General features: G+C 39.8%; 2 protein-coding genes across 3 annotated transcripts; both read left to right on the top strand.

Moving 5' to 3' along the window:
* The first annotated feature begins 159 nt into the window (after window positions 1-159).
* On the top strand, window positions 160-4,186 carry zc3hc1 (zinc finger, C3HC-type containing 1). Of its 2 annotated transcripts, none has more exons than XM_005733429.1 (10): window positions 160-362; window positions 865-967; window positions 1,087-1,237; window positions 1,383-1,466; window positions 1,585-1,712; window positions 1,889-2,028; window positions 2,144-2,414; window positions 2,588-2,785; window positions 3,053-3,265; window positions 3,372-4,186. In XM_005733429.1, exons 1-10 carry the CDS (start codon window positions 229-231, stop codon window positions 3,444-3,446), a joined length of 1,497 nt encoding a protein of 498 aa, XP_005733486.1. In that variant the 5' UTR covers window positions 160-228; the 3' UTR covers window positions 3,447-4,186. The 2 variants fall into 2 exon arrangements, with proteins under 2 accessions (XP_005733486.1, XP_005733487.1); XM_005733430.1 differs by lacking the exon at window positions 160-362 and adding an exon at window positions 398-513.
* Window positions 4,187-4,879: 693 nt separating this feature from the next.
* On the top strand, window positions 4,880-26,249 carry ube2h (ubiquitin-conjugating enzyme E2H (UBC8 homolog, yeast)). The gene is made up of 7 exons (XM_005733431.1): window positions 4,880-5,176; window positions 19,806-19,882; window positions 20,858-20,932; window positions 21,023-21,062; window positions 22,302-22,354; window positions 24,087-24,215; window positions 24,376-26,249. Exons 1-7 carry the CDS (start codon window positions 5,124-5,126, stop codon window positions 24,498-24,500), a joined length of 552 nt encoding a protein of 183 aa, XP_005733488.1. The 5' UTR covers window positions 4,880-5,123; the 3' UTR covers window positions 24,501-26,249.

Consider the following 26,249-nt stretch of genomic DNA (forward strand, 5'->3'; position numbering starts at 1 on the left):
ATTTTAAATCCCAAATTTTTTTATATTAAATACCAAATAAATAATTCTTTACATTTAAACATTAATAACAGTCAATCTATGAATTTAGCCTTACGGAATTACGCTTCTGAAATTTAAGCTATGTTCACGGTGAAGAAGTGATGTTGTTGCAGCGCTGTGGTCTTGCAGCATCACGAAGCGGAACTGTCGGTTTCAGGGTGTATTTTCCGTGGGACCGCAGAGCCGATCATGGCGACTCTCGGCGGCAGTCGTGGGGATCGTCTCGGCAATTCTAATCACAACAAGTCTGCTATTGTTTCCCCGGAAAAAGTTCGTGAAATTCTCAATGAGGGGGTGTCGTCAACAGGCGTGGGTTCCAACAGGTGCGATTTTTTTATAATCAGAGAGCGCTCATGGTTCAATTTAAAAAGACGGAGAACAAGTTGGCGCTAGCTAGTTTGCCTAGCCACTTAGCTAGCTGTACTTTTAGCTTCATTCAGTCAGCATAACGAGAAGACGGACGAGATTCCGCAGGTTTGGATGCATCTAAGCTAGGAACTGGCACGCCTTTGTGCTTTCATTGTTGTATTCATCGGGCAAGTTTGTTATGGTAGCATCTGAATTGTCGCCACTGTGTACAGTTAGAGATAAGAGGGGGTGGGGACCTTAAGTTTGGTAGTAACTCCTTACTTTGCAAGTTTGCGGTTTTGCTTCCATCATTAGGTTAAACGAATCGATTCTATTCAGTAGTGTGCGATTATAAAATGAAAATAGGAAACATATAACGTGAAGTACGCATAGCTTTAACCAGTTATATTTGTTTTATCAATCATGTAAATAAAACTGCATACTGAAGATGTGTTTTCCCCTTTTTGATGATTTCAGTGTACAAGGGGATTTGAATGTGCTGGAAGTGAAAAGCAACTCTCAAGCACCTTGCGAAGCAACGAACAAAGAAGCCTTTTTCTCAAGAGTGGAATCCTATTCAATATCCTTTTCCCCTCATTTTGAATCAGTATGAGCGATCTTAGTTCTTGTTTTTATGTTATGTTGTTATTATTACATGTCCTTGCTGAATGTAACTTGAAGTTTCCCTTAGCGCCGCACTGTTTGAAATGGGCAGGCAAACCACGCATACTTTCCCCTTTGATGTGTGCCAGATATGGCTGGATCAGTGTTGGCTGTGATATGCTCAAGTGCTGCAGCTGCCAGGCTTTCCTATGTGCATCCTTGCAGCCAACTTTAGACTTTGAAAAATGTGAGTGAAACTTAAAGCAACTGCACAATAACAACACTAGAGGACAAACAGGTTGTTTTGGTTTTTTTTGGCAAGGTTAGGTTGATATTGTCGGGCTGCCAAAAAAATTTTTTTTAAATTGAAGCACATCTCCTCTTTTAAACAGATGAAAGCCGCATTGCAGAGATATCAAGGCAGCTTCAGACACAGCATGAAAAGTTTTGTCCTTGGCCTGACTTTCCATGTCCAGGTGGGAGCAAGCATTTTGCATAAAACGTATATATCAGCAAAAGTAATTTGCCTTGAATAAACTTTGATTTTCTTTTTTGTCCATGTAATGATCATGGTAAATGTTGCTTTTATTTCAGAACGTTTCTGGCTTGTTCCAGCCTGTGAACCATCGACACTTCTTGCTGCCTTTTTGGAGCGCTTCCAGAGCGCCTGTCTCCTTGCACAGCAGCTGCCAGCAATGAAACCGGAGCAGCTGAAGTCTATGGTGAAGCTGCAGAAGGGCTTCAGCCTTTTTAGGATACTGACTTCAGTGCTGTTTGAAGCATTATACATATTATTTACATTAGAGAATACACTTAAAAGAATGCAGTATCGAGATTATAGAAACAGTTGTCTGAGTCACTCGTTCACCTATACTTATTGGCCACTCTTTCCTTGCAGTCTTTGACAGAGGACGTTATCAGCAGTATGCTGCAGGTGATTGAGGAAGAACAAAAAAGAATGGGAGAGACTCCTTGCTCTGAGCCTTTAGCTATCCAGATGGCAGCATGTATTGTTTCTCTCTGCGGTTGGGCAGCAAGGTGAGATGTAACTCGAAACTCCTTTCATAGAAATCAGTGTTGTCATATGCCGACATTAAAAGTTGCGTGAAAATTTAGAAACATGGGACAAAAAAAGTGTTTTTCTCCATCTTAGTCCTGCTCTGCACGCCATGAGCCTGCCGATCCTCACCTGCTCCTACTGTATGCGCAAGGTGGGCTTGTGGAATTTCCATCAGATGGAGGGAATGGGAGGTGAAGCAGACAATTCAACAAATACACTGGGCACCCCTGTTCGGGCAACCAGTCCTGCTTCAGCAACCCCAAATGATGGTCAGGGAGAGCATTCGACTTCCACCTCACCGAGCCCTGCTACAACTCCTTGTCGCATGAAGCTGCGGAGCCAGGACTCCACCCGCTCTGACCAGGTAAGGAGGAGGACCAGGCGGATTTCCCGAGCTGTGCCATTAGCTGGAAAAACACTGAACCACGCTGTGCACAAGCTATGATGCACGCTTATTAATCCGTTCAATTAGAACAAGTGAATGTAAACTTCAGAATATACTAAGCTGCTTCTATGCTGTCTTGGTGTATGTTACAGGGAGAGGGTACCTCCTCCCCAGTGGCCTTGCGTGCCCGGAGCAGAGACTCACCTAGCCCCAGCGAAGAACTGCCAAGCCCTTTGACGAGGGGCAAGAGGCCCGCAACTCGCAGTAGAGGACAGGGAGATGGCTCAGGGACTGACGGCACTACTAGCCTGCCTCCAAAGCGCCTGTGCCTCTCATCAGCTGGTGGTCTAGTAAGAACTAACATTACTGAGGTTTTTTGTTTGTTTTTGTTGTGTGTTTTTTTTTTTTTTTTAAATGATGGCATCAGACTTTATCTGAGGGAATCCGTACAGTCCTGCCTGGTTATTCAGCCAGTGTTTCAAGAGTAATTTGAGTATTTTGTTTGGTTTACATTTCAGTTAGAAATTTTGTTAAATTAAAAACACGAAAGACAAACATTCCCTTTTTTAAGGCAGAGGTGTATAATACAAATGTTGACTTACCATCTCTTATTTCAGGATGGGCCCTTGCCCAAGAATGTATTTGACCCCTTAGCTCAGCACAGGGAATGGTGTCCCTGGATCTCCGTTGGAAAGGAGAATGTGGATCCTGGGGCTATCCCTTTTTCAGAAAAAGGTTCAGGACTTTATCAGCAGGGCTGGAAAGCTGCTCTGGACCTCCTCATGCCCATGAAGAAGAACTCCAGTATAGACGAAGGCAGTCCAGCACAGGCAAGACAAAAAGTTCAAATATTTATATTTCATAAAAAAAGAGTCATCAGACATGAATATGATAGATTTACAGATTTTTGCTTTGTTTGTTTGTTTTTTCTTCCAGGGCCCCCGTGACAAATCTAAAAGGGTGTTTGCTATATTCCGACAGTGGCAGGTTTCCTCTTCGCCATCTCAGTAGACTCTTTGCAAACAAAAACAGCATTGCAAAACTGAAGTGATGAACTGACCTCCACTCTTGTTTGTGGTACAGAATCCATATTATGAATGACAGGAGTGTCAAATGTTATTAAATGTAAGCCATCAATTGAGGTCTTGTTTCTGTTCAGTGTTTGTCAAGGACAAATAAGGTTCATTGTGTCATTAGACAAATGAATGTGTTCCCAGTAAACAGTAAAAAATGTGAATGAATGAATGAATGCTGTGGCTTTTTAAAAAACATTTCAGTTCGGCTACACAAGATTTGGGATGTGTACCGCCATCCACATGACCACAAAGTCTGCTTTGGTAGTCCTTGATGACAACATGATGGTCTGGATTTTTGTGGAATATAGAAGATCATGAGAAAGGGCCACATGGCTCTACACTGGAAAGATGATGTTTACCTTTATCGTATTTTGAGTTCTTTGCAAGAGCAGTAAACATTAACCTCAGATTAGCAAAAAAAAAAAAAAATAGACTGTGAGGAAGTACTTATGTGTGTATTGTTTTGCTTAAACACCAGATGGATACAATAGCTGTCCTCGAAGAGAGCAGAATCTTTTTGGAGTAGTGATGTTTTGTTTTTTCTCATCCGTGCTACCCGGTTTGAAATTCTTGATTTTCTGTGATATTTCGTTACCGATGCAGTTCTCACTCTCTTGCATGTACCTTTGTCTTTGTAGACGCTCCTAAAAGGGTTTAATAAATTGCTCTTCTGAATGTTTGTTTTACTTTGCATGTCGTTCTTCTGAGATTTGTAAGATAAGGCCAGTCAAAAAATTAATGAAATTATATTGTAAATCCAAGAAAAATGCACAAAGTACAAATGTGTCAGATGGCTCTGCTTCACAAAGATTTTTTTTGGAATGTGTTTTTTAAAGTTTATTTTAATTTTATTTGCTGAAGTGTGTTTATGTGTATTTATGTATAGATAGATGGATAGGTATTGTGGTCTTGTAGAAGTGGTATTTTTAGCCATGACCATTTTATTTATTCTTTCCCTAGATTAAGTCTTGTTTGTATTCTATAAATAAGATATGAGGTATATTTCAGCTTCGCATAACTCTGGGGGAACTTAGTCAGTTAACAGAAATGAATCACAAGACTGATGCCCCCCCTCCCCCCAAAAAACATTCACTGTTCTTGAAATGGACTGTTGGTCTTGCCAGACATTTTGGGGTGCAAGTCCTGACAGCCAACATGTGGGGGTGACAATCTAGTGGAGCCGAGCCACTGCTCGCAATTATGAGCATCTTGAAATATTTTTTTCCAATATATCAGTTTTTAACTGTATAAACAGGCATGTACGTGTTTCCAAATGAAACTTAAATATTAAAAACAATGATATTTTGGATAAAACTACAAACATGGCCATTTATGGTGACGTTTGGGTCGCACATAATATGACGTCATTCGCGGAGGGATCCCTGTGTCGGAACCATGGTCATATCGTTGAGAGGCAGTGAACGGCAGAGGTCTAGAGACAGCTCAGCTACTCATTAGGGCAGAGATACGTTGAAGTGAGAAGACGTCTCGCTGCGAGCATTTCTGGAGGCAAATGTTAACTTTCGGATAGTACCGTTTGCTAGACTATCTAGCGTTCCGGGGGGCTAGCTTTCAGCTTTCTCACGGGTGTTCTGCGGTGGAAGAAGCAAAAATGTCGTCTCCAAGTCCGGGTAAAAGGCGAATGGATACCGATGTGGTGAAACTGTATCCTTTCTGAACATAAACAACAGTCTCTCAATCGCTATCTGGTCAGCTATGTGCTGAACAGTTTGTCAACGTTATATGAGTGAACTCTATTTATTGGTGTTGCTTGTTTTTCTTGAAACCCCCCTCAAGCAGAAAATGCTTTCACAGTGAATGACTGGTGTTTTGTGTAAACAACATTTTGCTAGCAAAGCCAAGTGTTAGCTATTTCTGTCCTGCGAACCTTCAGTCGCTTATCGGGACAGCTGTATTAGCTAATCAGATCGGTCACAGGTCCTTCCGGCATTTTTTTTTTCATCGCAATATTATTTCTTTGTAACTAACATTAGCTGTCTAGAGCTTGCTCTCCAGCTCTGAAAATTACTGCAATATCCGCACAGACGCCGACGTTTTTCTCCTTATACAGATGTAGCAGAGGTATACTACCTAAAACACCTTGTGGCAATTTGGTTTCTTTGTTCACTCCTCTGTTTTATGACGGGAATCAAACTCAAACTGCCCCTTTCACACGCTTACACAGAACCTTGTTTACATAACGTAAGCCCAACTGAAAACGCTGCTGCTTTTGTTCTAGTCGCAAGACGTTGGCGTTATTGCTGCGTGTATAGCGATCTGGGTCTACCTAGCTTTGCTTTGTAACCCCACTAAGGGTTTGGTATGTGTGTTATTGGATCTACCACTTGACAAGAAGACCTGCAACGAGCGTTGTTGAACTGGCGTGCTAGTCAGTTGGTTAATTTCAGCATCAAAATGGCCACCTGATCAGTGTCTCTCACTGTACTTCAGTGTCAACAGGCAAATGCATGCAGTACTAACTTGTCTCATTTTCGATGGGTGTTAACGTGTAGTTTTGGACATAATGGATCTGGAACTGAGTGTGGCAGCTGTTACGTGGTACAGCAGGTGTCAAGTCCCCTACAGTCATTTTCACTGTGGAATGTTTGAACTTTTTGGCAGCATCTAGTGTGTTCTGCTTTTCAAGTCGTCGTCACCATGTTTACTCTTGCACCGCTGCTTTATTTGTTTAGCTTCACTCAGGGATGACAGAAGCAGTTATAAAAGTGAATCATAACGTCAGATTTCCAGTCCATGCAATGTTCCAGAAGGAACAGTATGAACAAGTAGTTTTGTTTTTGTCCCAGCACAGTGGAAGCCAGCTTAATGATTGGGTAGCCTGTTACTAGCCGGAAACCACACGAGGGAGGGACTTAGAACAGCTGATGGGATCGCAGTAAAAGCTTTGCAAATATGGGGTTAGAAGTGGGCTGGTCAGAATTAAACCAAAAACAAGTAGAAGTTACCCCAACAGCTTCAAACTAATAGTTTTAAAATTAAAATATTGACAGTGTGTTGTTTGTTTTTGTTTTCAAGCTTGGTCTTAATTGAGTTATTTCTGCTTGTAGACCAATAATATATAACTCTTTGAATACTATTTATAGCATTATATTTTTCTTTTTTTTCTTTTTTTTTACTGCAGTAAGAGATTGGTGATGAGTATGTAAAGTTTATTCTTCCCCCGCTCAACACCATTTATGTGTAAGGTGTAGCAATTGTGACAGGGTGCTGAAACAGACAGAACAAGAGTTGTAAGGGTTGTAGTGTGGACACCCACACACAAAGCATTGGAGTGTAGTAAAACCCCTCTCCTTCTTGAGCTACTTCACTGACAGGCAAGAGCAGGTTTGCTGAATACCGCCTGCTCAGTTTTGTACAGTGACCTGAGTGTTTAAACATACCATCCAAGACTAGTGGTCAGCAAGTGTTAAGAATGACAGCTATGTGTGTTTTAAATGTAGATCTTAAAGAGTTGGATTTGATCTTGAGCGGGCAGGTCTCCAGATTCTAGTAGGCCCTTCTTCTAAACTATCAATAAGAACCTGTTTCTGTGCTTGCTATCAATGCATCTCCCCCTAGTGTAACCAAAACCTGAAACTCACACTGGCTTTTAGACAGACGCAGGTTCTGAGAGGCCTTGTGCATTAATTTGCTTTGGCCACCGGAGAGCTGTGAATCTAGAACGGAGGCCGTGCGGGAATTCGTGAAAATGAATGTCAGAATGACCTTAACATGTAGCACCACTCAGTTAAGCTTTGTCCCAAGCCAGCCAATACTCTGCAGCCTGCTTTTATATGCTAATACTCACTACTCTTTGTACAATTCTGTGAAATATTGATAGAGAAGACATTAAGCGTTAGTGTACAGTGACTTTCCACTGTAATACGTCTTCCTGCTAGTTCGTTCCCTCCTATACAATATGAGACGATATTTACTGACCGCTTCTTGACAGACTGGATTTCTTAAACATTAAATTAACATTAATTTCCTATCATCTGCATAACCTCTTGACATTTGGTATTCTGTCTTGGTCTCGGTTGGGCTGATTTTGATGTCGAACACAATGTTCTTGAAGGAGCTTAGCACAGTGTGTCACTTCTAAGAGCTTTACATTCAGCCTGTTGTGTGGGATTGACTGTACATATTGTGTAGGAAGTTGTGCTGTTATTTGCATATAATCTTTTATTGGTCTTGTTGTTTTACAAAGACTTTCAGGTGGAAAGCTCCTGGACTTTGAGAACAGGTGAATTACATAGCACTAAGCCTATTGTGCATGCTAAAACAGGTCATTTTAACAAGGCTCTTATTATTGACTTCTCTCGCTTTTGCTTGGCATATAATTGACCAACAATAAGACTTGGACATCTTTATGTGTGACAATTCTAATTTATCTAATGTAATTGTTACAAAATTGGTTTTTCAGTTAACACACTGCGAAATTGTTTATTTAATTAAAAATGGGAAAACCAACAGAGAAGAGTTTTAAAATGTCTCTTCTCTAGGTGCTAAAAATGTAATTAACATGAGATGTAAAGACTTGAGGTGTATATTCTGCTGTAAATAAAATTTCGCTCTATCAGAGGGGATGTTTGGACATCTGATGTCCTCAAAATGACATCCCAGCTGTACTTTTCAACCTTTGAGTTCCTGCTGAAAGGGCTCTCTGGAGCATGGCCACCAGCAATTTTTATTCAAGTCTGCTAAGAGTTGCGCAGAGGGGTGTCACAGGCTTTAATCTGCTCCAGTATTCATCATAATACCTCATGTCAACATTAGCATATACCTCCTTTTATATTGATAAAGGTGTTGCGCATCACACCTCTCAACTTGCAGTTTTCAAGGAGAGTTCACATTTTTAGACTTTTTTAAAATTATTTTTTAAAAGTAACTTTTTACGCAGCAGTCAACCTTTCGCAATCTGATTTATTCACTTGTCCAGATTCATGGGACATTTTTGATTGTCCTCTCCAAAGCATCCCTCCTCCCTTGCTAAGTGTAATACCAATCCTGAGCTTTATCTCCTCTCTGCTTAGTTTTTTTGGCCCATTGTGCCCATGTAGAATGACATCCGGACAGCATCAGCGGTAGGTTCTTTTGTGTTTCCCATTTAGAGAAGCCCCTGTGACCCACCCCTCCCTCTCTACCTCCTGCTGCTGCGTCAGGCCATGTCGCACAGTCACAGGCAGCTAAACTGCACTCAGTGCTATTATTGCTGGACTGAACTAACTAGATGCAGTTTATTGTAGGGAAGGAGCCAGCAGTTGTATGCTCTTTCCTGACTGATTAAATGGATGGCACAATGAACCCATGAGCAAAATGTGGAATGCCCTGGTCTGATGAGGAAGTTGCATAAGCTACCAGCATGCTTTGTTACTGGGCTGGAATAACTACACAGTAGTTGACACAAAGAAGTTCATAGAAAACTTGCTAACTTCAATTTTATTTTCATTGTGGTTGCAAGATAATGTGACGTGCTGTAGGTATAAAAAGTGTAAAGCACAGTTGTCCTTTGCCTCAGTTACTCCCCATACTATTACTCCCACAGGCAAAATATCTGAAAGCATACAAAAAAATCGAATTGAATTTAAAATTCGGTTAAATATAAGTCTTGTCAAGATTTTGTGGGTGTTGAACCGCATGCATGATGCTGTCAGTTGACACAGTTTTTATTATCTTTATTTACATTTGGTGCATAACTTTGCTTGTGTCACTGCAGGCGTGTTTAAAACATATCATCCAACCGAGCTCCTGCTTTTTATCGTTTTTAGGACTTTGTGAATGAATGCAAGGTAACAAAGTCAATTGTGTATGAGGCCCCTACTATTCAGGAGGTGCCACACTGATTGACAGTCCTGTTTTGGGGGTCCAGGAGCAAGGCATCGCTGACAGTAGGGTGTTTGAGGCCCTCACTGTTAATCCCATAGTGCATACAGCGAAGCTTCCTGCACGCATGGCTGCGTTCCCTTGGAAAAACAGATGGACTGAAGTTCCTCTCTTTGTTTCGCATGATTTTTTTTTTTTTTTTTTTCCCCTCCCCTAGCATTTGGGAGTTCAGCCTGGCTCTGTCACTCACATGCAGAGGTGCTTTAGTGTGGAAAATCAAAGGAGTGACAATGGGGTAACTAAGTTTGGTCATGTAGGCCAGAGCCGCTGGATCTGCCTGTTTAAATGTTGCAGTAAAACCACTGCAGCTTTTATTTGCTCGAAATTAACCTGCATATAAAGTAAAAGGCCCTTATCAAAAAAATGCAACCTATACTTACACACCCTATACTTGCCTCACTGTGCTAATCTGCTGCTGTTCATTTCTCATCTGTGTCAAGTTGATAAAATTAACCCCGCGTGTTTCTCTAATTAAAGCGAATTTCACCATAGCCATTTCCTGAAAATGTCTCTTGAGTTTTTTTGTGTTTTTCTCTGTACAATAAGCAGCACATCTTGTTTATTAGATTTTCTCATTAGACTGCTGCTTCAGATCCAGGCCATTGTTTTTCTTGCACTGGCTCAGTTTTGTGTTAATGATCAACTCATTTGTATGTGCATGCACGTAGCTCAAATGCACGTGCGCACACACAGACTCTGTCACCACTGCTGTAAATAGACTGTTGATTTAGTGAAGGGCTGAGAGGAGGAGCAGCTGAAGGATTCACATTTGATTGCAGTGGGTGGGCTCTCATCTCTCACCAGTGAAGACAAAGAACTTAGTCTGCTCAATTCTGAGCTCCTCCGGCTCTCACACTGGGAGGTAGCCATTGGTATATTGAGACTTGCATCTGATGAAAACTAAATCTGCATTGCAAAGTGAATAATACATTTGGCTAACTCTTGCATGTTGAGCTGGCTATTTACGGTTTATTACTAAATGAGTAAGGGTAAAAAAAAAAAAGAGCTTTTCAATTTTGCTGCAAGTGCAAGTTGTTGTCTTGTGCAGATGGCTTTTACATCTGGTGAAATTTGAAATCTGTATTATGTTTAAAAGGTTTGCCCAAGGTTTATTATTCTCAGGAGCAATGATTGTGCATATTTGAGAAAGCAGTCCTATTAAATGTGTAAAATTATAGACCGTGGATCTTTGAAGCAGAAATAAAACAGACATTTATTTTTAATTTATTTCCCATCCACCTTCCAGTGAGTGCGCCGCTTAACAGTACCAGACATTTACAATCGGATTTCAGTTGAGTCAGGCCTTTGGGGGCATATGTCCATTGATATGTAAAGCCTGCTGCAAGATTTTCTTTTGCACAGGCCCCACACACCGGTCCTCCAACAGCATTCAGACTCTTTATGTCTCAGAAGGAGCCGGAGCTGATTCTAAAACAGACAGCTTAAGCCCAGCTTTGCTGAATAACACCACACTTGAGATTTAAACAACAAAAAAAAGCAAAGGATAGCCATTTCCATTCAGCATTTCCAACATGCTCATTTTGTGGTGGGTGTAAAAGAATGCTTCTTTGTTTTTCTAAAGCACAACTAGAGCTGCGCCTGTCCAAGGTACAACCTGTTACCATTGAGCAGATGTACCTTTTGCATTGTTTAGCCTTTTAAACGTGAATTAACCATTTCCCCCCGTCTTTTAAATTTTTTTTTATAGCTGTGTTATCTATAAAATTTTACAGTGTAAAATAGATCACCATATGGCCATGAGTTAAATGGTTGTCTTTTTTCAGTTAGTAACACAGACGGAATATTTAGTCTGATTATATCATGAAAAAATTAACTTTTGAATATAAAATATTAAATTCAGAAGCATGTAGATGTTTGCTGCCACCCAAAGGTGCTGTACTTGCAAGAAGCACATATTAGCATGTGAAAATAACTATAGAGTAGTAAAGTATAGTGTGCAGCTTAACAAATAGTGACATATTTTATCCATAGCAGGAATGCAGTTCACTAAACGTTTTGACATCTGGTATTAGTAACAACCATCTTCATTTACCATAATTATCAATCATCATCTTTGCTCCCAAAGAGCCAGCTTATTTTGATTGTTATTTAAGCAGAGAGATAGGTAAGCTAACATAGCTTTTTTTTTTTTTTCAAGTGCTCTGGTGGAGTGAGCCATAATGCTGTTGTGGTATATTCTGGCTTTCTGCATTTGTCTAGAAAGGGGGTTAAAAATGCCCAATAATAAAGTGGAGAAACTATGCAAAAAAAAAAAAAAAAATGGCACTGAGAGAAGGTGAGGGACACAGAGATTCCTTCTATTCTTAGTGAGATGTTGGAAAGACATGAAATAAGCAGAAGGCTAACCTATCTGCTTCCACATTACTGATGTAGTTTGAAACAAATTATCAGTAACATTGTAGCACCAGAGGTTTTTACCTACAGCATTCACAGTTTCAGGAACAATTTGAATCAAAATGAATTTGGTGTAAATCAAATTCTCATATTAGTAAAATCCTTTGTTTACTCTTTAATTTATGTTGCTGTTGTTCTGATTCACTGTGTACTTCAGTTCCCCGTCGTGTACCTTGCAATCTTTGTAACGTGGTGAGCAGAGTCTGCCTCGGTGCACAAGCGTGGAAGCATATTTGCTGGCATTTCTGGTGTATATCACTACAGGATTGTTTAAGTAGTGAGTGATGATGATGATAATGATAATAATAATAATAATAATTTGATTTGATTTGACTTTTTTTGTTTGGCTTGTTTTACTTTGCAGACACTCTGAAGAACTCTTGCTTAATGTGCTCTGCATTGGATTAGATTTAACGGAGAGTTCATGTCATTTTATGAGCCAGTAAAGCAACTGGCAAGTTTACATATTATATAGATTAATTATTTACATCTTGTTAGATATAAACAGAACCACTGTCGTATCACTCTTGTAAATACAAGGGTGGGTTTGAACCATCTGTAGACTAGTTGAATTGCAGCTGCAGGCTTGATTCTGTTCTCATTTTCATTCCTCTTTAGCTGACCATGTATTCACAGGATTATCTGTCTACAGAGTCGATGAGCTGGGGTTTAGTTTTGGGGGGGGGGGTTTGTTGTTGTTTGTTTGTATTTTAATTTTAGTTTTGTTTTTTCAGGCGGAAAATCCCCATTAACACCAAGCTACATTTGTTTTTTTTTGTTTTTTTGTGTTTTGTTTTGTTTTTATTTGTCTTTTCTTAATTAGCAATATCGGAAAATGCCCTATTTGGGGAAAGTGTTTACTTCAGGGTAAGAGGGAGACTGTAGGTCAGTGAGGTTTTGTGATGATGACTGCAAGGGGAGAACAGTGTTTGTTTGGTGTGGAGTTGATTAAATCACTCTCTCTCAGAAACACCCTGCCTATCACTCGCTCTGCCTGCAGTGGCAGGATGGTTGCTGTGCTACAGTAGCTGCCTCTGTTTTCAGGCAGCAGAGTGTAGTGGAGGTCACACAGTAATCTTGCTCGGCTCGGCGCGGTGCAGTAATACATACAAAGTTGAATGCACAAACACATCCAGACTTAAACACAGGATTGGACTTTAGCAGGAACAATCCACATGTACAGATAAAGTTGTATGCTGGCAGAGATTTTCAAAGAAGTAAACACTCATGGTCTCACGTGCTCACATGCATAATTCATGTCTCTCAATCCATTTTTAAACAGGAGGAACAGTCTTGTTGGTCACATTGACTTTGTTGTCTGTTTATTTGTTTTTGTCTGTTTTTCTGCAAATTGCAGCTTGTATTCATAGAAATAATAGTTTTCTACATCTAGTTGTTAATGGGTGTGAATGTGTGTTTCTTTTGGTCGTTTATATTTGTCTCTCGGTGTAGGAAGCCTACCTATTGCATACACCCTGAGGGCAGCTGCTATATTTCCTGCCTTTCATCTCCAAGGCCTTTGATTGTATATTTTTTGCTACAGTCTGTGTGTGAGGGAGTGAAAGTAAAATAGAGATGACTTTCTTAGAGTTCCTCATCTCCAAACACAGACATATAAATATGGTACTCTCTAAGTTGTAAGTTTTTCATTGAAAAGGGAATTTGTAGCTTGATATCTTTCACTTTACTACTTTACATCTTGCCTCTGAACCTTTAGCTTCAACAATTTTCTATAATTTTTACCACATTCCAAAGTCTGATTCTTACCTACTGACAAGGAGGAATTTTAGGACAATCATTCATTTCTTCTAGTGCTGTGTCATATCCTTCGTGGTAATACCAGTCTAAATTTTGAAGTTATATAAAGGTGTAATATCGCTATAGCATTGCCATGTTAGGTTTCCTTGTATGCACAACAGCTGGATGAGCCTGGACATGTCTGAGAGCAAGGGCTACAGTGGTGTGAAAAGGTGTTTGCCCCTTCCTGATTTTCTGTTTTAACTGTTTGTCACATTTAAACGTTTCAGAGCATCAAACACATTCAAATAATAGACAAAGATAACACAAGATGGCACAAAGTGCAATTTCTTAGTATTAAGGGGGAGGGGCGAAAGCCCTACATGGCCCTGTGTGGGGAAAAAATGACCCCTAAATCTAATAACTGGTTGGGCCACTATAGCTGCTATCTTTTTCAGCGCTATGAAGGAATTTTATCCTACTTGTCTGTGCAGAATTGTTGTAATTCAGCCACATTGTAGGGTTTTCGAGCCCGAACTGCCTTTTTAAGGTCATGCCGCAGCATCTCAATCAGCTTCAAGTCAAAACGTTGTCTGGGCCACTCCAAAATTTGTTTTTTGTTTTTCTTAAGCTATTCAGAGGTGGAATTGCTGGTGTTTTTTGGATCATTTTCCTGCTGCAGAACCCAAAGTCCACTTCAGCTTGAGGTCAGAAACAGATAGCTGGACATTTTCCTTCATGATGTTTTGGTATACAGCAGAATTCAGGTTCCATTTACCACAGCAGGTCTTCCGGGTCCTGAGGCGGCAGACCATCACACTACCACCACATTATTTTGCTGTTGGTATGATGATGATGATGATTTTCTGAAATGCTGTGTTACTTTTATGCCAGATTTAAGGGGACATGCACCTTCCAAAAAGTTCAACTTTTGTCTCATCAGTCGAGAGACTATTTTCTCAAAAGTCTTGAGGATCATCAAGACGTTGTCTGGCAAAACTGAGATGAACCTTTGTTCTTTTTGGTCAGTGCTTTTTGTCTTGGACCTCTGCCATGCAGCCATTTTTGCCCAGTCTCTTTCTTATGGTGGAGTCCTGAACACTGATCTTAACTGAAGCAAGAGAAGCCCGCGGTTCTTCGGATGTTGTTCTGGGGTCTTTTGTGACCTCCTGGATGAGATGTTGACTCCAGGGAAGCTTCACCACTGTTCCAAGTCTTCTGCATTTGTGTATAATGCAGTGGTGGACAACTCCAGGTCTTGAGGCAGGTTTTAGATCTCACCCTGGGTCAACACATTTGAATCAAATGGTTAGTTCATTACCAGGCCTCTGGAAAACATCAAGACATGTTGAGGAGGTAATTTAGCCATTTGAATCAGCTATGTTGGATCAAGGACACATCTAAAACTTGTAGGACACTGACCCTCGAGGCCTAGAGTTGCCCACCCCTGGTATAATGGCTCTCACCGTGGTTCACTGGAGTCCCAAAGCCTTAGATATGGCTTTGTAACCCTTTCCAGACTGATAGGTGTCAGTGACCTTGTTTCTCAGGTGCTTCTTTAGATCATTGCATGATGTGTTGCTTTTCGCCTTTATCAATGAAACCATAATTTAAAAACTGCATTTTGTATTTACTCTGTTTAACTTTGTCTAATGTTAAAATTAGTTTGATGATCTGAAACATGTAAGTGTGACAAATATGCAAAACACTAAGAAATAAGGAAGGAGGCAAACACTTTTTCACACCACTGTATGTGTTAGCCTCCATCAAAGATTTAACATCTAAAAGAGACCACCTTCAACATCCTCCAACAAAGCACAGCGCTTTACCAAATATGCAAGAAAACTGCGTCTGCTACATGTTTCTGCTCTTGAGACAAAAACACACACCAGGCTACAAAGGTAGAGATACGTGCACCTGTTGATCTGTGGCGCAATAATAAAATGACTCAACAGAGCATTGCTAGCAGCTACAATCGCTAGCTGTCCATATGACAGGCAGAACAAATGGTGGATGGAAATCATTAGTGTGATTGCATGGTGGAAAATTAGGACTTAAAGCAACATCCCAGGTACAAAATATTTTTCAGTCTTATGGGGGAGGGGGATTGTTCTAGAAAATGTTATTATAGATTGATTAACACCCAAGTCTTTAGACTTGCTGCTGCTTTAGTCTTTCGATCTCCAATAGCAGGTTTTATATGCCATTCGTTTACAGGTAAGGGCACATCTAAACTTCCAAACTCTCCGACTCTCATTTGTGCTTGTGGTCGAGTTGTTGTTGCAGAGGATCGCATACTTTTTCTAGCCTGGCATGTTGATGACGTGGAAGGTAAAACAGTGTGCATGTTATTAGCTTAGTCAGATTGCATGTGATTTATAATTCTGACTTGGATGACGCTCAAGTCACAGTTTATGTAATTAAGGCTGAAATCTTGGTAGTTTCAGGCAAAACTGTAAATAACTGACCTGTGCAGTCAGTTTGATTGTTTGATTTAATTGCACGTCATTGTCCTTTGATGCAATACATGAATTGGATCAGATGAATAGAATTGACTTTTCCTCGACCCCTGCTGTTCAAAAACGGCAAGAGACAGGAACATGCTTTGAAAATAGCCAGTGCCTCCCATCACTAGATCAACAACTGCTGTCTCCAAGAGCGAAATGTTTGAGCATATTTGACGCCACATTGTTTAACAGTATGCTGTTTATGATTCTCCGTCGTGTTTGTTTTCTGTACTTGGAACGAGGCTGGTTGCGAAGGGATATTTTGATCCTGGGTCAGGCAGGGATAGAGGCCTGAATGGACCAGAAAGAAAACAAGACATGTCTAGACCACAACTGTAAATGCTATTTACTGCATATTTTGACATCTAAGTATTTAAAATGTGCTTTATAGGCTACAGAAGAAATATCAGGACAACATTGACCTTAGTCCTGGAGTAACAAGGTAATTGTTAGTCTGAGAGGAGCTCTTTTGTACCTTTTTTTTATTTATTTATTTTTTTTATTACTTTTTTCATGTCTAACACTGTGTTATTAAAGAGTGAGCTGGCATGTTGAAGTCAGTATATCCTTGTAATAAAGTCTGGTAGTGAAGGAATTTAGGTTACAGTTCAAGGCTTTCTGTTATCTGTGTGGATTTATGTATGTTCTCCTAGCTTGATTGGGCTCCGTGTGTTGGATTATATTTATTGACTTACCTGTTTATGTGATTTCTAACTATATAAATCCAAGGTGAAGGGTTGGACAGGCGATCTTTGCATGGGGGTGGGATAAGTAATGATATAACTCTGTAGTTAATTGTCCTTTTTCCATTAATTCTGTTTGGGTATTTGGGATTACCCATGCTGGGTGACAAATGATTTAGTTATATTTTAGTTCCCCTTTTATCAGCTTATTTATTTTAGCACTTCATATTATAACCTTTTAAGATGAGGTGCAACATTTAAGTGTGTTGCACTTTTACACTGCATGCTTATACCTTTAGAGCCTTTTGTGATCCAAGTGTGTTTTACCATGTTTTCAAGATGTTAAAGATACAAAGTATCTCATGTTACAACTAAATGCACCCAAATCAGTCACATGTTCTTAAAGGGATACACATGTAAATGTTGCAGAGGTTCTGTTTTCTCAGTGTTTCTGTGCTTGTTGACATTGTTTATTCGACTTATTTGCCAAATCTGAACACAGTCGACTTCAACAAACCAAAAACAAATCTAGAGTTGAGCTCAGTTAAGCTAGTAAGTTGGTTGGCTGTGTTTTTCACATTCCATCTCAATCCATCAAACAGTTGGGGAATTTACAACTTCCCTCTGTTCTTACAGACATGCCAAACTCCTTTTCTGTAGTGTGAGAACATTGTCAACAGAGACCTATAGTTATTTATTGGGTAGAAAAGGCTATTGGGTTAGACCAGACAGATGGAAAGAATCACATCGAAGTGATATTAGTTTTGAGCTTGTGTCTGAGAGAGATTCTTCTTTGAGATTCTTCTTTCCTTCATCTTTAGGTTAACTGAATCAATCAGTGGGTCAAGTGTACTCTACACGTTAGCCTTTTTAGCCTAAATTAAAAAGCTGGAATTCATATTGCATTCATGTGAACCATATTTTTTTTCTTTTAATTTTCCAATAGAAAGTATAACCGCAGTGATTGAAATTCAAATCGAGCTTGGTCTGGGTGAAGCTGCTGCTGACAGATGCTGAAACTGGGTGAATCTGTGGCTACATGTGACTGCTGTTTCCTTATTAGATGAAAACTGATAGATTTTAGTTGGATGAAAGCAAGTTACATGTCAGTGGTGTCTGTTAGCATTATCTTACTCTATGAGATATTAAACGTACTCAACAGTTTAATATTTATAGGCCATCAGGACCCTTACATTTGCATTTCTATTTTGTAATTTAGGTAAGTGTGACATCATATAGCAGGGTCGATTTTTCGCTGCCTTCCTAGTTAGACTGGCCAGTTTCAGTCAGTGTGCAGTGTAGTTACTGTTGTTTTAGCCCCATAATTCGCTTATCACCCACCACACCTCACGGTTTCTGTTTCATACCACAACACACACAGTCTGTATCGTCCTGTTCCTTGTCACTGCTGCCTTGTCTTATATAGCTTTTAGATGTGTAAATGCCCTTTTTAGATAAAGAGCAGAACTAGAATAAAATGAGGAATTATGCGAGTGTGAGCACTGAAATATGATGCAGGAGTTGTTTCTTTAGGCACTGGGCTTGTTTATGTTTTCCTAGTGACCTTTAGATGAGTATTTAGTTCGCCTTGGATTTTGCATTGGAGACCCTCATAATGCTTACTTGACTCCAGTGCGAGTCAGAACAGAGAGGTTCCTCTTCTGTCTGAAATAGACACATTTCCTTGTTGAAGCCAGGGATTCAATCTGCTCCTAGCAGTCTCTACCAGAACTTAAAATAACCTTCAGTTTGATTTAACCCTTTGGGGTCAGTGATGCTGCTAATTAGATCCACACTAAATCAGGATCAACAAGACAGCTGCTTCTGTTCGCTGTGGAAAACGGTGATTCATGTTTTTATTATCATCTCCTTTGGTCACATTTAGGCAAAGTGATTTCTTTTTGGTTTTGTAAAAACAGCGGTGATTCAGAATGCTTAGTGTGATAATGACTATTTCTTCTTCTTTCTTTTTTTTTTTTTTAAACTTTATTTATGTTATAATTATAGCTATGACTGGAGTAGCAAATGAAAACACAGGCTGTTTTTCTTTACTAACACCTTTCTTTTAAAAAACAAAAACAAACAAACCTGGCTCATGGTAAAAACAGGAAATCATTGTTTTTGCAAATATTTGTAAATGAAACTTCAGACAACACATCAAATGTATACATATTGTTTTAGTTTGATCCCAGAAACAAGTTTAGGCTGAAAACATTGAGCTGGGATGCTAAAAATACATCTTATCTCAAACATCTCATAGCTAATTGGGCTCATTAGTGACATGACTTGGTATAAAAAGCATCCCATGGAGGTTTTCACCACTGTATGAAAGACTCCCTGGGAGCATTAGTGCAGCTCACATGGGTAGCTTTCACATCTATGAAGGCACCAATAATGCTCAACAATATATATAGTTTTTTCAGCTATATATGATACTATAGAAACCTCCTTTTCTGATATTACCAGTACAGTATTAACTGTATATTTTGGACTCTTAGGCTGTCGGCTCCATTAGTTACAACTATGAGAAGTGACTAAAATTAGCATTTCAGTTTGTAGACATGCGTACAGTGAGTACTGTTTTGTCAGAAGTATGTGTGGTAATATCAAGTTCTAGAAAGCCAAGGTGCTCATGGAGAGTGACACATGGAAAAGAGACTTGGAATAGTTAGCAGATGAAGGATGGGTGAACACTTCAGTCAGCATCCTGATGTTAATTCAGTGTCCCGAGGGGCATGGCATTGAGCTATTAGTTGCAATAGATAACGCCTCTCCAGGATTATGGATTAAAACAATTAAGTTATTATCATTTGTCAAAAGCTGTCATTCCTCTGTTTAGTCTTCATAATTCACAGTGATACAGACAATCATGTCAGGTAGGAGAGAGGAAACCGGGCAGGTTATTCTTGTGCATTTGTCTACCATGCAGGAAAATATGTGATGATACAGGAAGCAACCACAGCTCACTGACTGTTTCTATAGAAGCCAAACGATAGAATCAGTCCTGCAGTTCTTTGTTTGTTTATGTTTATGCTTTTCGTGAAGCAATCCTCCTTAACTGTCCTACAGCATCGAGAGCAAGCATGAAGTCACCATCCTCAGTGGACTCAATGAATTTGTAGTGAAGTTTTTTGGACCACAAGGAAGTAAGATTTTCTTCTTTCAGTTTTTTTGTTTAGTTTTTCTCTCATTCCACAGACATTTTGAATATTGCTGCTGAGACCTTATTCAGTAACATGTTCTAAAATAATTAAGGGATTATCCAGGGTACCTTTTTTTCCCTTGAATGCAGTGCTATTAAGCAAGCATTTTAATGTATTTTAAACCAGCTATTAACATGAGTGCCATCGCCATAAAAACAAATGAGATGTTAAGATTGATTTACAGAGCATGAAGTGACAGTAAATGTGGTTGTGAGAGCAGCCGCTGCAGGAGTGTCAGTCTCTTTGTTTAGAACATAAAGTGCTTTTTCACAGCAGGCAAGAAACGCAAAACTAGAGCTGAGGCCACGAAGTGTAAAACGGAAAGGAGCTAGGCTTGAACAGGCTTGAGGGGAATTTGGATGAGGAGTGTGGCCTCATCAGCAGGAAATACTTCTTTCATATGCTACTTGTAACATCTGTCACACTAAAACCACTGTCACTTACGCATCAGCAAAGAGGGGAAGTGTGTGTTTGACCCTGTTTATGTTGCCTCGAAACAATGCCAAATAAAGGGGAACTGTTGTCCCCATTGCTGATCAACCGTCATGTGCGTTATCTGTCATGTATGTGCTTCTCAGTTTCAGCACAGCACACGAGGGTCCTGTTACACACAGCTATTCTGGGCAAGCACCAAACACCCCCGCAAAATCCGAGTCGCTTCCTCTTTGATGTCAGCGTATTATTTGAAGTGATTTGGAAGTAAAGATTTCTCCTGGGCTGAAGTGCATTACTGCATAAAATGACAGATACGTGATGAGGGAAGCTCATGTGTAGCAGAGAAAATTGATTATAACACGGTTTTTAAATCCATTTAAATACACGAAGGGTGGAAGATGATGTTGAGGCGAATAAAAGTCTGTCGTCTGCACTCAGCTTTGTTCTTTTGTTATGTATTCTGTGTCCCCTCCTTATGTACAGCACCGTATGAGGGAGGCGTGTGGAAAGTGCGAGTAGATCTTCCTGATAAATACCCATTCAAATCACCATCAATAGGTACGAACTCTAACTCTACTTTACATCCAGACTTATTCATCTTAATTTTAGTTTTTAGCACTGTCCTAACTTATTTCATGTCTTTTTCAGGATTCATGAACAAGATTTTTCATCCCAACATTGATGAAGCGTAAGTTGCTGCACCATTTCAGACTATTAATGCAAGTATTGAAGCTCAAGAATTCATATTTGTATGTTGTCAAGTCTTGTTTTGAAAATGTTCATGTTAAAATGTGAAAAGGATTAACCTAACTCAGTTATAGCAGTGCCATTGGCCATCACGTTCATTTTATGCTTGCTTAATGTTCACAGATGACAAAATTAACAGCTGAAAATGTTTGAGTTGTATTGAAAGGGCAGCAGGTAGAGTAGCTCATCTACCAATCGGAAGGTCGGTAGTTCAATCCCCGGCTCCTCTAGTGTGCATGTCGAAGTATCGTTTAGCAAGACACTGTACAACTGTGAGTTGCCCCAAGGTGCATCTATAAGAGTGCGAGTGTGTGAACGTTAGGTTCAAAGCGCTTGTACAAAGATGAACAGTGGATTGGACTAGCTTTGAGTGGTCAAATAAAGAAGAAACGCACCATATAAGTACCAGTAATACTGTTTCACTGTGATTTCCAGTAATCTTTGGGCACCAGAAAATGATGGCAAAAAACAAACCAAAAAGAGAAGCAGAAAAATATTGGCCAAACTTGACCAAAAAATTCAGAATTGCTGTGTTTTTCTTTTGTTTTTCTTATGTTTGTAAGTACGTTTGTACCTGCTCGGTCAAGCTCTTTGCTTTTCTGAGTCCGTAAATCCACTGAACAGTCCATAAAGGTGAGCAGGAAAAACTTGTGCCTCCTCCCCATATGTGACAGTGTAGCGTTTCAAATACCAAAAATAGCAGGGCATCTAGCCGGTCCCAACAACAAAAGAAGGCAAAGTTAAAAAAAAAAATTTTATTAGCCAGTGGGTAAGGTCTGTAATAAGTGTATTTATATAACTGTTGATCTGTGGCTAGGAATATGTCAACAATAACAATCTAAAGCTTAAATTACTGAAACTTGACATTAACTTACACAGCAACTTGGTTTTAGTTATATATTTAGTAGGGACAGGCCATTCTAGTCACATGATATTTCACAACTTTCAGAATTGACAGGAAATATACAGCTGAATGGCCACAGTTTGCTCAAAAGCTGCTGGGAAGTACACCTGTTGCATCTAATTTTGCATTTCTCTTAACAAACGTGAAGACATTTTCAAAACAGGATGGCTCTTTTGTAGAAAAAAGAAAAACTCTGCGTAGCAACATACACAGATTCGTCCTTGCCTGCCTTTGGCCTTTTAACCTGTAACTCTCTTTTCCCTCTCTGTTTCCCAGATCAGGAACGGTGTGCTTAGATGTCATCAACCAGACATGGACAGCCCTTTATGGTGAGTGACTACGCTCTGTGTCTGTATTGAGTTCCCTCTCTGAGGGTCGTGTGATTATGTGTGAAGAACTTGACACAGTGCCATCCGCACAAAATAAATACTGGCAGCTCCTCTTTAGCAAATGGTGTACTGTTGCTCTTTAATCTACTTACTGTGGGGAAAAGTGAACACTAACAAGGTAATACTCTCAACCAGCAAGGTCAGAAAACAGTCACCTTCGACAGGAGTGAGTTATTATCTGTCAGCTGTGGAAGACATGCCCACATATACTTGATGGGAGCAATTATACTCAGTTACTTTCCCTCACTGTTGCTGGTCTCCCTGCTTCCTTGGCATCCCCGTGCCCTTCTCTCAGTAAAATTCCCCATTAATTTCCCATAATATCCACTTCACAGGGTTAAAATAGCTGTTGAGTAGTATAAATGACTTTACTGTAATATACCTAGCAGATGTTCCAGCATCCCTTGGTATTTATTTTAGCTCATGTTCCTACTCGGGAGAATACTAAATGCTATTTACAGAACCAATAAAAATGAACTGAGAATTCATTCTGTCTTAATTATTTTCCAGCGAATGTTGTATTTGTGTGGATTACTGTAGGTTTTGTTGTGTCGGATGTTTAAAAAAAACAATAACAACAAAACAAACCACACAGAAATAAGCCAAATGACAGGAATAGGCCAGTCAGCCAAGCATTGTGTAATGAGCCTATACAAAGGAAGAGGGAGCAAAAGCATTAGATTTAATCTTGTAAACACCAAAAACAGTGGAAAAGAACTGGGGGAGTGTTTGCTTTCCTTACATAAATGGACCCAACAGTGACACCTAGGAGATGAAAGTGTCATCTCAGGTTTTGGACTCTCCCTCAGCTCTGAGAGAACTAGCTGAGACCTAGTGAAAAGCGGTGTTTTTTTTTGTTTTGTTTTTATTTGTTTCTTCCTGTGTGAGTTTATCAAGCTCAGAATTTTGAGTTCATTCCCAACTGACCCTTTTTAAATTAAGCTAAACTAAGCTATGATATGGTAACTCAACAAGAGCACCCAGATTTTTATTGGGCACTTAACAGAATGACATTTCTTTACCAGGTTTATTCAGATTAGAGATTACATTTACAAGTTGCCCGAAAATAACAGCCATTAAATGAACAGCAGTTCATATTGGAGAGCTTTATAAGGTTACATGCTTTGGGGGCAAACCCTAAAACTGTCAACCTGGAGTTGGGGCAGTCCACTTTCCAAGGCAATGGTAGAGTATCCAGTGGGGAGACATGCACAATGAGAGTATTGGAGAGTTCTTAATAGCCAGTCAACAGCCAAACTGTGAAACATAAACCTCTGGATTGTTGAATTAATGCATGCGCACATTAGAGCATCAGACCAGGCATCTCGAATCATTATTACAGTAAAAATGTAGGTAAGTGTACTTCTGTGTTTCTTGGTTTACCATATCTAATGTGAATTAGCTTTTTTGTTTTTTCCGAGGGCTTTGTTGGGATAAACCAGATTATGTTGGCAGTGTGGATTAATGAAGCTGCAGTGTTATGTAACTTTAAACATGAAGGATAGATCTGTAACTTGGAAAGGAAAACAAAATTCTAATAATTATTTGTAAAAAAAATAAATTCTAAAGCGCCTTTTCTTTTCTTTTTCTTTTTTTTTTTTTTTTAATCAAGTTTTCCTGGTGACTCTACAACTTCAGTTCTAACCAGTAGGTTTCCTTTTGTGTTTTTCAGATTTGACCAACATCTTTGAGTCGTTCCTGCCCCAGCTGCTGGCCTACCCAAACCCCATCGATCCCCTGAACGGAGATGCAGCTGCTATGTACCTTCATCGGCCAGAGGAGTACAAGCAGAAAATCAAAGGTTCAACCTAATGAAAATATGTTACCTGCAGCAATCCATGTTTTTTGTATCCAGCAGAATATAAATTTGTAGAAGTATTTTCCTTTCAGGAGGTATTTTCCTTTTTATTGCAGACCAGCCAGCTCACCTTTTAAATCTGTGTTCTCTATTTCTTCCGCAGAGTACATTCAGAAATATGCAACAGAGGAGGCTCTGAAGGAGCAGGAAGAGGGGGCAGGCGACTCTTCATCTGAAAGCTCCATGTCTGACTTCTCAGAAGACGAGGCCCAGGACATGGAGTTGTAGTAATAGGAGGGTTCCCCCATCCTGCCCCCCCCTAACCCCCACAGAGACTATATTTGATTTCCTAACCATGAGAAAGCAGACTTATAATATTCATATTTAAACAAGTTGATTTTTTATTATTATTATTATTACTACTAAACAAGGATTTTTATGGATATATAGCCTTTGGTGTGTTTGACCTCCCCTCCCATTCTGTAGCTGTTTCTCCTCACACGCATCCACGTTCTCTGCCTGTCAGTCTGCTCATTTGTGTGGTGCGTCATCTAAGAAGCTTCCATGTGAACATCTGATTTCTCTACACAAATCCACTTCATAAAACTTCCCTTTTGACCTCAGCGACATATAATTTCCTTTCTTTTCCCATAATACCAGTTGACTCTGACCATTTTTGTTAGTTGGTCCCCATCAGATCAGGTTAGGTCTTACTTGCCCTCTCTGGTGTACGTCACCACATATTTGGGGGGGTTTGTTTTGTTTTTTAAATGCGCACACTGACACACAAGTGTCCGAGCACATTTTATATGAAGTGCAGTGCCAATAGACGCTAACAAATCAACCTGGAATACCTCTTAAGCATATCTCTTAAAACATATGAACAATATGAAATCGTTTTGGGGGTTTTTATCATTCAGTTCAGATTCTACATGGACTGTTACATTACTCTTGCATTGCTCTTTGTTACTCTGTTGACCTGCAGCTGCCTGTATATGTTTGCTGACCTGTTTTAGCTGCTCTCCCTTTAAGTCAGCCTCCTTATGATTGGCTGCCCATGATAAACAGCAGGCGGAGCTTCTTGTGCTTCTAGCCAGAGCCGTGTACATCATGCAGAGCCAAGAGTAGGAAAACAAAAACGTATCAAAGCGAGCATTTAGAGCAGCCTTTTCATGTAATGTCCTCACTATGTGAAACTACTTGTTTAATTTGAGAATCCAACATAATGCATTATAAGCAACAATACTAAAGATCTGTTTTGTACAGTGTATGCTAGCTGCACAAACTGCACATGTAAGGTCAGTGCACACAGGCAGTGAAGACAGAAGGTAGCTCTAATATAGGTTTTCTTTTGTGGGCATTCTGGTCAGACTCTCTTGGTATTTTGGGAACTAAAAATAGACCAGAGCTACACTTTAACCATCTGACCGTGCATGTGCATTTTATACTCCACATCAGGAGTCACCTCAAACACACAAGCACCAGACTGTCATTGTGAAGGGAGGTCTCTGTATTACAATCAGCTGTATATGTGTTTTTGAAACACATTTCTAGTAGTGTTATTGGTCCTAAGGAACTTTTCTGACTATATAAATATTTTTTAAAAGGAACAGCACTAAAGTCTGTTTTAATCTCAGTAAAAAAGCAACAAAAATGGTCATATGGTTACTGAGTGGATCTGAGTGAAATTTAAAAGTAATTTGTCCCCCTCCCTGTTGAGGTTAGTGTTGTATCAGTCTTCCTCACATTCCACTGTTACTCTGGATTTGCTCCGATGCATGCTCTCCATGTTGGTCTGACTGGTACGTAACACCGGTGGTGTCGAGTGGACTGTCTGCTTACAAGGATCTCTTTTTGGATTACGAAATACGAGCCCTGTACATGATAACTAAACTGTACAGATCTGAGTTCCTAACTTTAAAATCAAACAAAGGAACACACCTTGTGTTATTCACTGTGGCGGGTGAAGATGTCCATCTATGATGCGTGGAAAGGAATTGCAGTCACATTTTTGAGTTTTGACACTTCTGTGTTTGT

Source organism: Pundamilia nyererei, unplaced genomic scaffold (genome assembly GCF_000239375.1).
Source record: "Pundamilia nyererei isolate P.nyererei 1_Seehausen unplaced genomic scaffold, PunNye1.0 scaffold00052, whole genome shotgun sequence".
NCBI classification, from domain to species: Eukaryota; Metazoa; Chordata; class Actinopteri; order Cichliformes; family Cichlidae; genus Pundamilia; species Pundamilia nyererei.

Coding starts and splice junctions, on each gene's coding strand:
- zc3hc1 (XM_005733429.1), top strand. CDS start 229: ATGGCGACTCTCGGCGGCAGTCGTGGGGATCGTCTCGGCAATTCTAAT. Junction 1,467..1,584: donor GCCTGACTTTCCATGTCCAG/GTGGGAGCAAGC, acceptor CTTTTATTTCAG/AACGTTTCTGGCTTGTTCCA. Junction 3,266..3,371: donor ACGAAGGCAGTCCAGCACAG/GCAAGACAAAAA, acceptor TTTTTCTTCCAG/GGCCCCCGTGACAAATCTAA.
- ube2h (XM_005733431.1), top strand. CDS start 5,124: ATGTCGTCTCCAAGTCCGGGTAAAAGGCGAATGGATACCGATGTGGTG. Junction 20,933..21,022: donor ATTCAAATCACCATCAATAG/GTACGAACTCTA, acceptor TGTCTTTTTCAG/GATTCATGAACAAGATTTTT. Junction 21,063..22,301: donor CATCCCAACATTGATGAAGC/GTAAGTTGCTGC, acceptor TCTGTTTCCCAG/ATCAGGAACGGTGTGCTTAG.